At 48.5% G+C, this 13,022-nt stretch overlaps 6 protein-coding genes across 6 annotated transcripts; 4 read left to right on the top strand and 2 right to left on the bottom strand.

Annotated features, from left to right (window-relative positions):
• Positions 1-2,005: 2,005 nt before the first annotated feature.
• On the top strand, positions 2,006-2,992 carry BBBOND_0202550 (hypothetical protein; the record flags this gene model as incomplete). The annotated part of the gene is made up of 1 exon (XM_012911830.1): positions 2,006-2,992. The coding sequence occupies one exon, from the start codon at positions 2,006-2,008 to the stop codon at positions 2,990-2,992; it is 987 nt and encodes a 328-aa protein (XP_012767284.1).
• A 953-nt stretch (positions 2,993-3,945) lies between these two features.
• BBBOND_0202540 (hypothetical protein, conserved) lies at positions 3,946-4,644 on the bottom strand (the record flags this gene model as incomplete). Its single annotated transcript, XM_012911829.1, has 1 exon — positions 3,946-4,644. One exon carries the CDS (start codon positions 4,642-4,644, stop codon positions 3,946-3,948), a length of 699 nt encoding a protein of 232 aa, XP_012767283.1.
• Positions 4,645-5,598: 954 nt separating this feature from the next.
• On the top strand, positions 5,599-6,792 carry BBBOND_0202530 (cytochrome C1 precursor protein, putative; the record flags this gene model as incomplete). Its single annotated transcript, XM_012911828.1, has 1 exon — positions 5,599-6,792. The coding sequence occupies one exon, from the start codon at positions 5,599-5,601 to the stop codon at positions 6,790-6,792; it is 1,194 nt and encodes a 397-aa protein (XP_012767282.1).
• A 441-nt stretch (positions 6,793-7,233) lies between these two features.
• BBBOND_0202520 (glyceraldehyde-3-phosphate dehydrogenase protein, putative) lies at positions 7,234-8,247 on the top strand (the record flags this gene model as incomplete). The annotated part of the gene is made up of 1 exon (XM_012911827.1): positions 7,234-8,247. The coding sequence occupies one exon, from the start codon at positions 7,234-7,236 to the stop codon at positions 8,245-8,247; it is 1,014 nt and encodes a 337-aa protein (XP_012767281.1).
• A 2,076-nt stretch (positions 8,248-10,323) lies between these two features.
• Positions 10,324-11,800, bottom strand: BBBOND_0202510 (MAJOR FACILITATOR SUPERFAMILY MEMBER protein,putative; the record flags this gene model as incomplete). The annotated part of the gene is made up of 3 exons (XM_012911826.1): positions 10,324-11,237; positions 11,319-11,427; positions 11,465-11,800. 3 exons carry the CDS (start codon positions 11,798-11,800, stop codon positions 10,324-10,326), a joined length of 1,359 nt encoding a protein of 452 aa, XP_012767280.1.
• Positions 11,801-12,335: 535 nt separating this feature from the next.
• BBBOND_0202500 (hypothetical protein) lies at positions 12,336-12,518 on the top strand (the record flags this gene model as incomplete). Its single annotated transcript, XM_012911825.1, has 1 exon — positions 12,336-12,518. One exon carries the CDS (start codon positions 12,336-12,338, stop codon positions 12,516-12,518), a length of 183 nt encoding a protein of 60 aa, XP_012767279.1.
• Positions 12,519-13,022: the final 504 nt, after the last annotated feature.

The following is a 13,022-nucleotide window of genomic DNA, read 5'->3' as shown; positions in this document are numbered from 1 at the left end:
TCTGGGTTCCTTAAACAGTGCCCGGTACATGCGCAGCTTGCAGTTTTTCATATCCACCAGATTGTCTTAGTTATTATATCCACGATGGCGATTATTCTTATCCGACGGTCTCCCAGTACTATGTATTGTTAGTTGTGATCCTCGACTTGCAGTGAGGTGACTCCTTGCTAGCCATAGTGCCGATGTGTCACCATCAAGGGCATAGTGCTATCCACCGTCAAGATCGAGAACTACTACTCCAAGTAATGAGTAGATAAAACTCGGTAACTCGTTTGGCAACTAGCCACTTTAATTGTCATAGTTCATGTTGGTCGATCTTTTGGTCTGTCCCACTGGCCAGATGGCATTGTGGTAGGCTGTTGTACTTGCTGCTGATAACCCAGGGTTATAATGAGAAGGTGCCACGTGGTTGTAGTTGTTGTAGTTCGGAGGAAGTGCGTGTAATGTGCTTAATTTGAATTACGATTCATCATCTCTTTGTTGCTCACAATTTATTGACAAGATGAGTAAGGTGAGCTAGGAACACTCGTAGCACTGCTCACATTTCGAAACCTTGGCCATGCCATTCACACGCAACAACGAACGGTACATGAAGTTTAGGAGTGCAGTCTAGCTAGCGCGTTTAAGTGGAAGAGCTGCTGCGGCGACAGTGACTGCCGTCGGACAATCGGTGAAAATGGGAGCGGGAAATACTTTCCTCTACTCCTTGTATCAGCGCAGAGAAGCACAATACATGCTTTGTAAAGACACATATGATCATACGGGCGATTGCGAAATGCTGCTCTACGAGACACCGGGCCCACCCACAGCATGCACCGTGATGGGCTAGGCGAGGTAGAAGTACGAGGCTATCCACTAAGGTATATTACGTGTCAGAAACATGCCAATATGTTAGGACTAAGGTAAATATCAGGCAACTTGGAAATACGCCCGACACCCCTTGGCTCAACAAGAGGCCCGACCTTTCGTGTTGGAACGTGAGACGTAGTGCCAGAATGCACACTCCCATATTAACATAATGATGATATGAGAAATAAATCTAACAGATGAGACTATATGCAGTGGTTGAGATAACTCAGTAGTCAACTACATTGCAAAGCCCTTGGTTAGATGGAACAATGTCATTAGCACGTGGTGATGGATGAGCAACGTGCACCACTTTCGAAGATGTGAGAGAGGAGATCGTGGCTTAACGTTATGGTCACCGCAAGTATTACGATGGAGCATGATGCGGCTAAGGCCACAACATTAAAAACATACACCCAGTACAGTAGGTGCGAAGGTCACAGCATATAGATAATGTGATGATGCCCATAGCTAGCGCAAGGCGCATAGACGTGGCATCGTTGACGTTGAACCTGGTTACAGCAGTAGGAATCGCCAATTAACGCGGATGGTGGGCCGTTGGCTGCTCCACCCCGTGATTACAATGCAGTGAATCTGGATGGCAACCCATTTGGACACCTGACTCGGATTCTAAATGAAATAGTACTCCCTACATCATTTTACTGTTTGCTTGCCTAACTAAGTGCGCACTCCCATGGCGTATATGCTGTTATATTCCTGTAAGCTGCGAGGAGTCATGAACACGGAGCGGCTTATGTTGTGTCATACCATACGCAATCCATCGTACGATTTCAATTGTTGATTGACCAGCGCAAACGCGGCTAACCTACACAGGTCTCTAGTGTGTAAACACTGCTGTAACGTTGCACACTGTAGTAACATGCGTTGTGGATACTGCATGCCACCGTAAATGTGTAGATCCGTCTTCCATGGCATGGCCGGCCCGCAATTGAGTTTTCTCCTCCCACATATTTGGCACATTAACGACGCCTAATAGTTCAATTTATCGCAGGTTTACCAGGTGTTGACACCGCTTTTGTCGGTCTGCCATTAAGGCGTTGCTGTTTTGAAGGTTCGGCCTGTTTTGTAAACCGGCATGCAAATAGACAATAAGCGCACACTCAAATAAACTCCGTCTAATTTGGAGAACATTTACAATATGGTGTACACCTCGTTGACTTACGCCCCTCGTAATTTCAGGGAGGGTATTGACTGGTTAGTAGCTCTGAAGCGAAATGGTTTCGAGAATAATTTGAAGGCTATTAGTGACGCAGTTTACAACTTTCTCGCAGACAAGCCGGTTGGGTCCGACAAATTACCAATTTATCAGTATGTTACGCTTATTACTAAAGAGTTCTTGGAGCAAGAGGAGCTTAAAGACCGGCGTGTCGTGGAAACGATGCTGGCGAAGTTCAATGAGCCCAAGGATCAAAAATCCGATTTCTTCGTAAAGTTCTTTAAAGGTATTTCCGAACTCGGTGGTAGAAAATTCGTGAAGCACTGGGGTATAAACGGTGAAAACATCGCCGAGAAGTTGTCTAAATCGGTGGATGTTTGTGAGACGTTCTTGAAAAGTATACAGGTACCTGGGCAGTACAAGTCTGCTTACAGCTCTAAAGCAACGTGGGAGGCATCCTGCTCGGACAACCCGCAAGAATGCGCAGCGGTATTCGTGGGTATTGCACCCATGTTGTACGCAGGTCTCACGTCTTTAAAGGATGCGACTGCTGCTGAAGTTGTTAAATCGGCACCGGATAGAGCGAAGGCGGATGTGGAAAACCTATTGAATGCTTTGCGTTACGTAGGACCGGCATGCCGAGCTAGCATGAGTCCTTCAGATGTCTCCAATGCGTTGAGGGACTTTGATTACGATATTTTGGGCACCTTAGCCGACCTATCGGAATTCTGGATGTACCACGGATTAGACAGTGCAGGAGTTGCAGAAGCTCTTAAGTACTACCATAGCAAATATGGATCCTATCCAATAACTGGAGGTGACAATGGCGTTAACATGGGTTTGGTAAATGCCTGGAATTCCAAGCTGGCTAAGAAGCCTGCCAAAACAGACAACGCACTCGGATCGGACAACACTTATTATCCTGGTATGCCGACAGTGGCGAATCTGAACGCTGCCAGCCCAATTTAAGGGACATACGTCACAACTATTATTGCTGCAAGAGTTATTCCTTGACTACGTTTGTTAATCATTGGTTGGCATAACTGACTCCTCTCCGTCATTCACTACCCATTGTTGTAAACACTCCAACCGATCTGCATAAGAAGCGACGTGGCGCACGACCTAGTTAACGTATCAATGCAGCGCTGTAGTGGCATGAGTCTGTACGGAGGCCCCGTAGTCTCGTCTTACGGTATAACTGTTTGATAGGTCACGCGGATGTGTTAGGGATACAATGACCGCCTAAGACAGGCATAACACCAGCAGGACAAAATCGTGGAGACATGCGTAAGAAAATATAGTGGGAGGACCTGATAAAGGATATGGATATCAAGTATTATACAAATTTCAAATCGCTATCATACATGCTGAGGAAGATGTAACACAAAGACGATTACGATTCCTTGAATGAACCTCCGTCTTAAACTGGATGGACGCCCGCATGGATGGCGCCAGTTACGATCGGCAACGGAACGACGTGGAATTCGCCATCGGCAACGCGTGATTGCTTAAACACCGGTAGTAGTGGGCGTGCCCTAATTGTGAGCTATACAGTCTTAAACCAGTCTTGAGAGTTTTGCGGTACCGGCGGCTATATCAAATATCGGAAAAGCATTTGGGTCACTAAAGGTAGTAGCAACTGATTAGCATGTGTAGGGAGACGTCTAAAACATCAATGCGCGTAATTCAAGGTTGGTGTCTATATATGGAGAGGAACGAGGCATCGGTAAACACGGAAAGCGTCCTGGACCACACGTATACGGTTAAAAGCAGTGGAAAAATGGCAACTAAACGGCCACGAATATCATACACGCATTACAAGATTTTCGCTACAAACCGATATTATACGTTATTAACAGCTGTGGGCTGATTGGTGACATTGATGGTCAAGGAGTTTGATAGGTTGCGCTGGAAGCAACGAATCAGAAGCTTGTTGGTAATCCCATAGATCGCATCAACATTTCAGTTTGGTCTGTTTCCACATTTTCGGTGCTGTCATCTTCCACTTTAAGCTTCGTTGAAATATTTTTGCTTTCTTGCTTGAGTTTTTTGTTCATTTTCCGTTTCCGCTTCATTTCGCGTTCTTCAGCCTCAAGCTCCTTAATACGTTCCTGCAAATCCTTCTGTAGATCTTCCGTAGACAATTTCGGCGCGTTTTCTTGCATGGCTCGCCTCTTGAGGGCCTGTGCAACAGTCTTGGCGTCGACTTTCTCCACTCGCATGGTCATTCCAAGCATTCTGTTGTGTTTGCGCCCATTGAGGTGGTCCATGTAGGCCTGCGAGTCCCTCAGCAGGCAGTCGCATACTTTGCAGTAGAACCCCCCTTGTTGCGATTTATGGGTTAGTGCACTAATGACCCGAACTTTTCCCACATCCTTCGTCACATCGACCGTTTCCTTCCTCCGCTTGAGGTTTTCGCGCACTTCCGGCACAGCAACTACCGGTTTCCGATTTGGATCCGGCAGCAAAGTTGCGATAGATTGCTCTACACTGTCCCCCTGCCCCCCTGTTTTCTTCTCTGCGACCTGGGCGTAGTATGACTTGTCCCAAACCTTCCGCCCCAATGCATCCACATTAGTAGCAGGCTTGCCCTGGGGAGGGTCCACATTTTCCGCTGCCATGACGTTCGCGTTGTGAACGCGAGTGCCGGTGCGCACGTCGTGTTACATACAAGAGTGTCTAGGGGTAGACAAATTGGCAAGGCAGCGCCACAGTCACACGTTAGCAGCTCATTGCATACATGCGGTGAAAACTATGGTAGTAACGCCTATGTTGCAGAGTTGTGCAGCAAAGGGGTATGTACGGCCTAGACACGTCACTCGGGCGGCACAGGTTTCCTTCCAGACAGTCACGCCTCCTACGGACGGCAATCACACACCCAATATACAAAATGATGTCATTAATGTGGTTCAATGTGTGTGAGGTTCTGCCGTCTGTCTTTACAATCATGTGCCCTGATGCAGAGCCCGGGCTGCGCGGCAATTGATAGAATGCCGGTTACTCTCGACCGTTGTACACGGCTACCACACCAATCGTAACGTACGAGTTTGTGTAATTTTCTGTCGCCAAATCCTTCCTTACGTCGGCTCATTCAGATAATTCGGTCTCCCTCGTGCCCCATGCTGTAGCGCTGATGGGCTCCGACTGGCAGCGCCTGGTGCCATATTGCGATTATTGGTGGAGCACTATAATATTATCGTGACCAGTTCCTCGCTCCGGAGCCTGAATTCGTGCCCAGCATCCGTATCCAGGTGCCTGCCGGCGCGCTGGGCGCGAATCGTATTTGCTCCGTGCGAACCGCGTTTACGCGCCACTAAAAACACCGTGCAATATTAATAATTGCGCGGATCGGACAGGGCGGCACTCACGGCCTTGTGACGGTGGTGGTTGTTCACGGCTGGCCGGGGTACTTTTCTTTAGGTCCCGTCGGTAGAGCACCGAAGCGGCTCGCCAGCTGAAACCCTTCAAGTTGCCAAGCATTCGGTGTGGATATATTGCAGGCACCGGTTCTGTCTCATGTCCCAGCAGTGACACTCTTGACACTCGCGATTTAGGTGTTATGCGCACTGTTAAAGATGGCGGGCGGAGGAGGCGCTTTGAACAAGATCTTCCCAGGCTATAAGGACAAGTTGTGGAACAAGATGCCTCTGAAGTGGCGTTTGAACAAGATCAAGCTCTGGAACGCGAAAGCTGTGAGCTCAATGTACGATACATGCGTGACCACCAACACGAAGATTAAGAGCTTCAACAAATACATTTTGGACCCGCTGAAGCCGTCGTACCAGTACCGTCAGCCCGCAGTTGACTACAAGAAGCAGCGCGCACGCGGCACACTGGTAGAAGGTGTTGATTTCTATCTGCCCACACCTCGCGCGCAACAGCGCCTCGCCAACTTCTTCGAGCCCTACACCGAAGAGGAGAACGAGGAGCGCTCGAAGTACCGTTACCAGAGCCTGAAGACGTACATCTACGTTGCGATTGGTGCCACCGTAGTGCACAACTGGTACCAGAGCCGCCCGATAGCCTGGTGCTCAGACCTGAATCCCCCAAAGGCACCTTACTACCCGTTTTGGTTCAAGGGCCCCTTCCACGGCCACGACATTGGCAGTGTTCGTCGCGGTTATGAGGTGTATCGTCAGGTTTGCGCCACGTGCCACTCTATGCAGTTTATGCGATTCCGTCACCTGGCAAACGAGGTGTACCCGGAGCAGCGCGCCAAGCAGATAGCTGAGGAGTACGAGGTGGAAGACGGTCCTAATGACGAGGGGGAGATGTTTATGCGTCCGGGAGTCTTGACGGACCCATTCCCGTCGCCGTACCCCAACGCCGAGGCCGCCCGTTACGCCAACGGCGGCGCAATCCCACCCGATCTATCGTTGATGGCGTCCGCACGCAAGACAGGACCGGACTATCTGTTCGCTCTGCTAACTGGCTACTGTGATCCTCCAGAGGGTATCGAACTGCGTCAGGGACTGTATTTCAACAACTATTTCACCGGCGGCTCAATCGCTATGCCCCCTCCCCTGGAAGACGGTATGATTGACTACGAGGACGGCACTCCGGCTACTGTGTCGCAGATGGCCAAGGACGTCGTCAGCTTCATCACCTGGGCGAGCGACCCGATGCACGACGAGCGCAAGAACATGGGTATGAAGCTCATTTTCGGCGCCACCCTGGGTACCGTTGCAATGTCGCTGTGGTACCGTTTCTTCTGGGCTTACTTGGCCACTTCCAGGATGGACTTCGGCCGCATAAAGCACATGAAGTAATATCATGCAGCAGACTTATTCCTAATGTGTGCGTGTAATTGTCACCTCTTGGTGTGTGTGCGTGTGACGCTGTCTCATGCAGCCGCTTCCGGCGTTTTCACAGCAGACATAATGCCCCGCTTTGCTGGGCGCGTTCTACGCGCCTGTGACAACACAATTCCCGCGGCGGGACCGCGCCATCCCTTATTCAGCTGCTCTTCGGGGGCTTGCCCAAGTGACCCCATGGGGGCAAGCATACAGCGTGCCCCAATGCATCCGCATCTTGCGTCACCACTTCTCATTCACACTTCGATCACACTACTTTTACTCTAACGTTTGCTTGCTTGTCTACATCCGGTAGACTCTTTCTAAAGGTAAGTAATCCGCGTCGTGTGTTGACGTTGTGTGTGTCTTGTTGCATATCACAATTCTCATTGCCGCGCAGCCCTGCTCGTCGTCAAAATGGTTGTCAAGGTTGGTATTAACGGTTTTGGCCGTATTGGCCGTCTGGTTCTCCGCGCTTCCCTGTCCTACAGCGCCCTCGAGGTTGTTGCCATCAACGACCCCTTCATGACCTCTGACTACATGGAGTACCTGCTTAAGTACGATTCCGTCCACGGCACCATCAACGAGGAAGTGTCCGTCACCGCTGACACCCTGAAGATCGGTTCCCGCACCATCAAATTGTACTTCGAGCGCGAGCCTTCCAAGATTCCATGGGGCCAGAACGACGTCGACGTCGTCGCTGAGTGCACTGGTGTCTTCACCAGCAGCGAGAAGTCGCAGCAGCACATTGAGGGTGGTGCCAAGTTGGTCATCATCTCCGCCCCCCCCAGCGACTCCACCCCTATCTTCGTGTACGGTGTGAACCACACCAAGTACGACAAGAGCCAGCGCATTGTGTCCAACGCTAGCTGCACCACCAACTGCCTGGCTCCCTTGGCCAAGGTTGTGCACGACAAGTTCGGCATTGTCGAGGGTCTCATGACCACCGTCCACGCCACCACCGCCAACCAGCTGACCGTCGACGGTGCCTCCCGCGGTGGCAAGGACTGGAGGGCTGGCCGCTGCGCCGGTGCCAACATCATCCCCGCCTCCACCGGTGCCGCCAAGGCCGTTGGCAAGGTCATCCCCGACTTGAACGGCAAGCTCACTGGTATGGCCTTCCGTGTCCCCACCCCCGACGTCAGTGTTGTTGACTTGACCTGCAAGCTCGCCAAGCCCGCGACCTACGACGAGATCGTCGCTGCCGTCAAGGCCGCCTCTGAGGGTGAGCTCAAGGGCATCCTCGGATGGACCGAGGACCAGCTCGTCTCCCAGGACTTCGTGCACGACAAGAGGTCCAGCATTTTCGACGTCAAGGCTGGTATTGCCCTCAACGACACCTTCGTCAAGCTCGTCTCGTGGTATGACAACGAGTGGGGTTTCTCCAACAGGCTCTTGGACCTTGCCCTTTACATCTGCTCCAAGCAATAAGGCATCCTCCTTTAGTTCCAGACAACTTTTAAATGTTCATTAATTCTCTTCAGATACAGTATCGTGCTGATTGCTTTGCGATGTTTTGGATTGTATTGGTGATGGCGTGTCGATGCGCTGATGTGCCGCTTACGGTGTAATGTTGACTCCCTGCCCGATCGGCACTTCCCATTGCGATACCCCCTTCATTGGCGTCATAATTAGACATTAATGACGCGTGCGCTCAAACACACCTTCTACTAACTTTGTATTTTATCTAAGTGCGATGATACCATCGTTTGATTAATGGTGGCATTATATTTCCAGGCTGTTGGGAATAGTATACAAGAGCTCTATTAATCTTTTTGTTAACACAATAGCACACAACATTGGCTTGTTCACTTTGTTACATACACGCTATGCCAGGTAAAGCAGGTAACGGTAAAATTTTTGCGTAGGTAGAGCACTGTGATGTGGCCTCTCATCATCACCGCAATAGTCATGCAACTTTTTGAAGCCGGGGATGGGCAACCAAACGATATAACATGACGGAATATGACGCCAGCATCAACTATTACGCCGACGTGACAACTTCCACATACACATAACCGCCGACCGCTAAACGCTTGAAACACTATACCTAGTACATTATCTACCAGGTTGCTAAGCATGGGCCACGTGATTAGTAGGAGGTTGAACGCAAGTGATGTGAACAATATAAACGTCCAACCCCCGTTTGTATGCGAGACGTAGTGGTTGACATGTTGGGGTGATCCACACAACCACAACTGTGATGCAATACGCTGCATAATAACAAATGAACACATGATGATGTCATCAGACTAAGACATCACGTTTGCCTGCGGGATCTTCATCGAGTGATCGACGTCGTATAGTGAGGGCATCCTTCTGTCGTGAGTAAGTAATGCCGTGATGTCGATGAGACGGGGCATCTCGAAGCGCAGGATGATGGTATACGCATACGCGTTGCACATACTCTCTTCTACAAGAATATTCGAGGCGTGAGAAATGCTTCGTATGGGCATCTGATTTAATATAATCTCTCAGCCTCACAAAGTCCGCTCATCGCCATCGCCGTGAGGTGCCAATGTAGCATCGTCCAATCCCATACAATGCAGGACTTAAGCTTAAATTCATAGTCGCTCACAGCGGCCTAAAATGAGTCCAACGGTTAAAATCCGCGTAAATTAAATTTCTGCATTAACACAAATACCAGCGAACTCCAGCGAGTTATACGCCAGTATCACTATCCCCAAACCGAACTTCCCCATTCAGATCTCACCCAACTGGCATCAGATAAAAAATGAGATACCGCTTCGTTAGGTGGCAAAATTCCGCCACCTGCCTCAATCCCACTGTAATAGTTTCAACTTGAAATTGCGCAGACAAGTCAGACATATACAACAGTACAGCATCTTCTTAGCCATCCAACTGGCGCAGTAAAAGGCTCTCCTTCGGTACATCGATGAATACCTGTGAGACGTGGGGATGAAGGATATGACCGATCCAGCACGGAATTCGTGAACGCGACATGCTTGTGATTAGTCAACGGCGCGTTTAGCGATTATGAAGTCACGAACTCAGGCTGGAAGTCAGTGATATTGGTTTATGCTCTGCATACGAAGTTAAGCACCTCCAAATGCACATTCGCATTGGAGAAAAAAAGCTTACACGGCAGCAGCGCTACGTCTGTCTTTGCAGTAGTAGCGACTGCTGGAGCTTGAATTTTGTGAAGGACGCACTTTCCATCCTTCTATAGATACACAGCAAAGGTTTCTGCTGATACTCAACCTTGTTCAGTCGAGTTGTTAGAATAGCGAATAGTTTTCATTCAGCTAACTACAATTACTTTTCCTTCGCCCTCCATTAATAATGCCTCATAAACGACCGCTTATCTACCGTATAATGTTTTCCCCACGAGTTTAAACATTGAACCGGGCGATGTTGCAAAATAGATCCCATAAATACATCCACAAAGTCACCAAGAAGCGAGTCTGTTGGAGTTCCTAATAGTCATTGCACAAACAACGGAGACGACAACGTAGGCACTGGCGGCAATACTCCACAGGATCATGTTTATGCTGCTGCTTTTGCTGCGGCTGCAACCCCATTTTCCTTATTTAAATTTTGCTTATGTCCCGGATATATCGGAAATAACGCAATATAACACAAGGTGTTGAGCACACTGCCTGCCACAATAATGTACATCATTGATTTCCGTAATGCCTCTTTATTTCTATCCTTGATACTTGCCTCCATGACATCAAAAGCCTCCCTCGACGGGACGTATCCGAACACCTTTTCCGACAAATAGGCCGCAAGCTGATAAAAAATCACACTGCTTGCTATACCTGATATACACCTGATTATGGCAGAAGCTGTGCCCTGAATCTTTTTCTGGATCGAATTATTAATAAGCGGTCTGTCGACGGCGCCGACTGTCATCAGGGAAGCTCCAATCAGAGCAAACTCAATGTAGTGATACCAAAGAAGACGTCCGGGGGGTGCAGGACCCAAGAAAAAACATAGACAAACAACAAGTCTGATTACCATTACGACGACTCCGCAGCTTAGATGAAGGTAGTCATTTGTTTTTAATCCCTCTGTCTTCATAACCATACCACCAGCTGCACACGCAACAGCAGCTCCTATTAGTGTAACAGCTACTGCAGCCCCAGCCATTACGTCAGATACTCCCAAATATTGCAGGTATAGAACCACATAGGAAAAGGCGCATAATGGGGCCTCTGAGATAAAAACGGCCAATATTAGGATTCCAGGCGTAGGCTGAGTGAAAACATCGCTAAACGATTGCTTTATTTCAGCCGTAAAGCTGCCCTTGTTCGCAGAAGTAGCAATAGGCTGCTGGCCATTAGCAGCGGTATCACTATTTGTATTGGGAGACCATTTCATCCATAATGCAATGGCGATACCAACCAAGATCCACATATATCCCAGCATAACATAAGACGTACGCCAGCCGTAGTAGCCTACCAACAGCTTCTGAGCAATTAATGTGGTAACAAAGGCGCACAGCAAACGTCCAAGACAATTCAACCCTTGCAACATACCGAAAACCATACTGAATTTGCTTTCATCTTGAGAATCCGAAACAATTCTTTGTTGTGATGGATATATGCAAGCGAATGCAAAGCCGTGTAGGAAGCGTAAGAACAGAATCTGCAGGTACATCAGCAGCGTGATTATTGCAACCTACCACTTTGTAGTGCGACGCAGTACTTAGAAGAATAGACGCCATGCCTACAACTAACAACCCTGCTGCAAGTAAGTATTGTGGGTCATTGTTGTCCACCAAAATACCCCAGATTAAACAGCATCCCAGTTGTGACATAGTTGACATGGTGGCCATCGTGGACAACTGAGACTGAGAAACGCCCAGCGTTATCTCGAAGGCTCTCATACACATGGGTAACATCTGTTGGTCATAACCCTCCACTAACGACACGAAGTTGTACAGGGCCGTAGCGAAGCCTTCATATTTTTTGGAAGGCGATTTCGCGCTGGTAGTTCCTTGATTTCCAATTTCACTCATCGTGTTGAAGCTATATCGCTTGTTTCCACATATATCCGCTATTGATCAACCATGTAATGCGGCCATTATACCGAACGTGCGAACAACGCGCCCATTTAAACCATGCAAGTGTTGTCGAATCACTAAATATCACCGTACACACGCAGTCCGCAACTGATAATTTAAATGTTACTTGGAGCATATACAATGACGGTATAATCACACAGACGTATAATCCATATCCCCGTAAAACACCTTAACGACAGGGAAGGATACTAAGCCGCGTCAAACGTATGTCCCCAATACCAATAGGCGGTTTCACTGCGTTCAAATGGCCATTAAATAACAGAAGTGTAATTGTGGAATCCGTAATTAGCGCACACGCCGATGTAAGTGTGAAATGTCACCGCATTCATGAACGGGTGTGTGCGACCCTCAGCGGTAGGAGTCAATATGCGCGGCAATGGCAGTCCAGGTGAACCTTCCCTAGATCTAGCCACCACCGCGGCCGCTCAAATAAAAATTTACTAGTATGGTTGATGCATACATTGGAAAAATGATCGATGGCGATTTAGAAGGCAACGACGTCGCAACGGGAGCGGCCATTGACGTATTGCTGCCTGCGTTGGCTGCGATGACGCATATCCCAAGTAAATGCCACGCACAAAGAGTAGAACACACCGTTGATTCGTGCCTGTTTCAACAGTATGGCTCTTTTTTCCATTTGACTGCCCTATGATTTTTTCGCTAACACAACATCGGACTGTTGGTCGCGTGTTAGCATTCCGTGAACAATATATTGACATTCGTATCAGTGTCAGCATATACCATATAAAAGTGCCTCTGGTCTAGCTGTCTTAAATCCAAAGCTTTTGTACGCCAAAGCGAGGTTTGATAGTTTTACCGTAAGTGACAAGGAGTCACGATGGCAAATATTTATCCGACGCTGAATGTTACACGTGACAAACGTCATATGTCTTGCAATGAATCTGGTATTCCTGATCAGAAGCGCAACCTACACTGGTAGGTATTTGCAGCCACTCTCTAAATTTAACTCACAACAGCCTACCATTTAATTTATATTGAAGTATGCAGTTAGCGTTGTAGATTCAGAGTTATGTAAATCATTCCACTATGGCGATAGACTCCGCCGGTTCGAGTGAGCAACTGAGAAATGCCATTTTGTGACATAGTGGGTCATCAACCAGTCGAGTGGCGACGAATGCGAAATGCCCTAGGCTGT

Source organism: Babesia bigemina (genome assembly GCF_000981445.1).
Source record: "Babesia bigemina genome assembly Bbig001, chromosome : II".
In the NCBI taxonomy this organism is placed as follows: Eukaryota; Apicomplexa; class Aconoidasida; order Piroplasmida; family Babesiidae; genus Babesia; species Babesia bigemina.
Note: the sequence above shows the minus strand (reverse complement) of the source record. Positions and strands in the feature narration are given on the sequence as shown.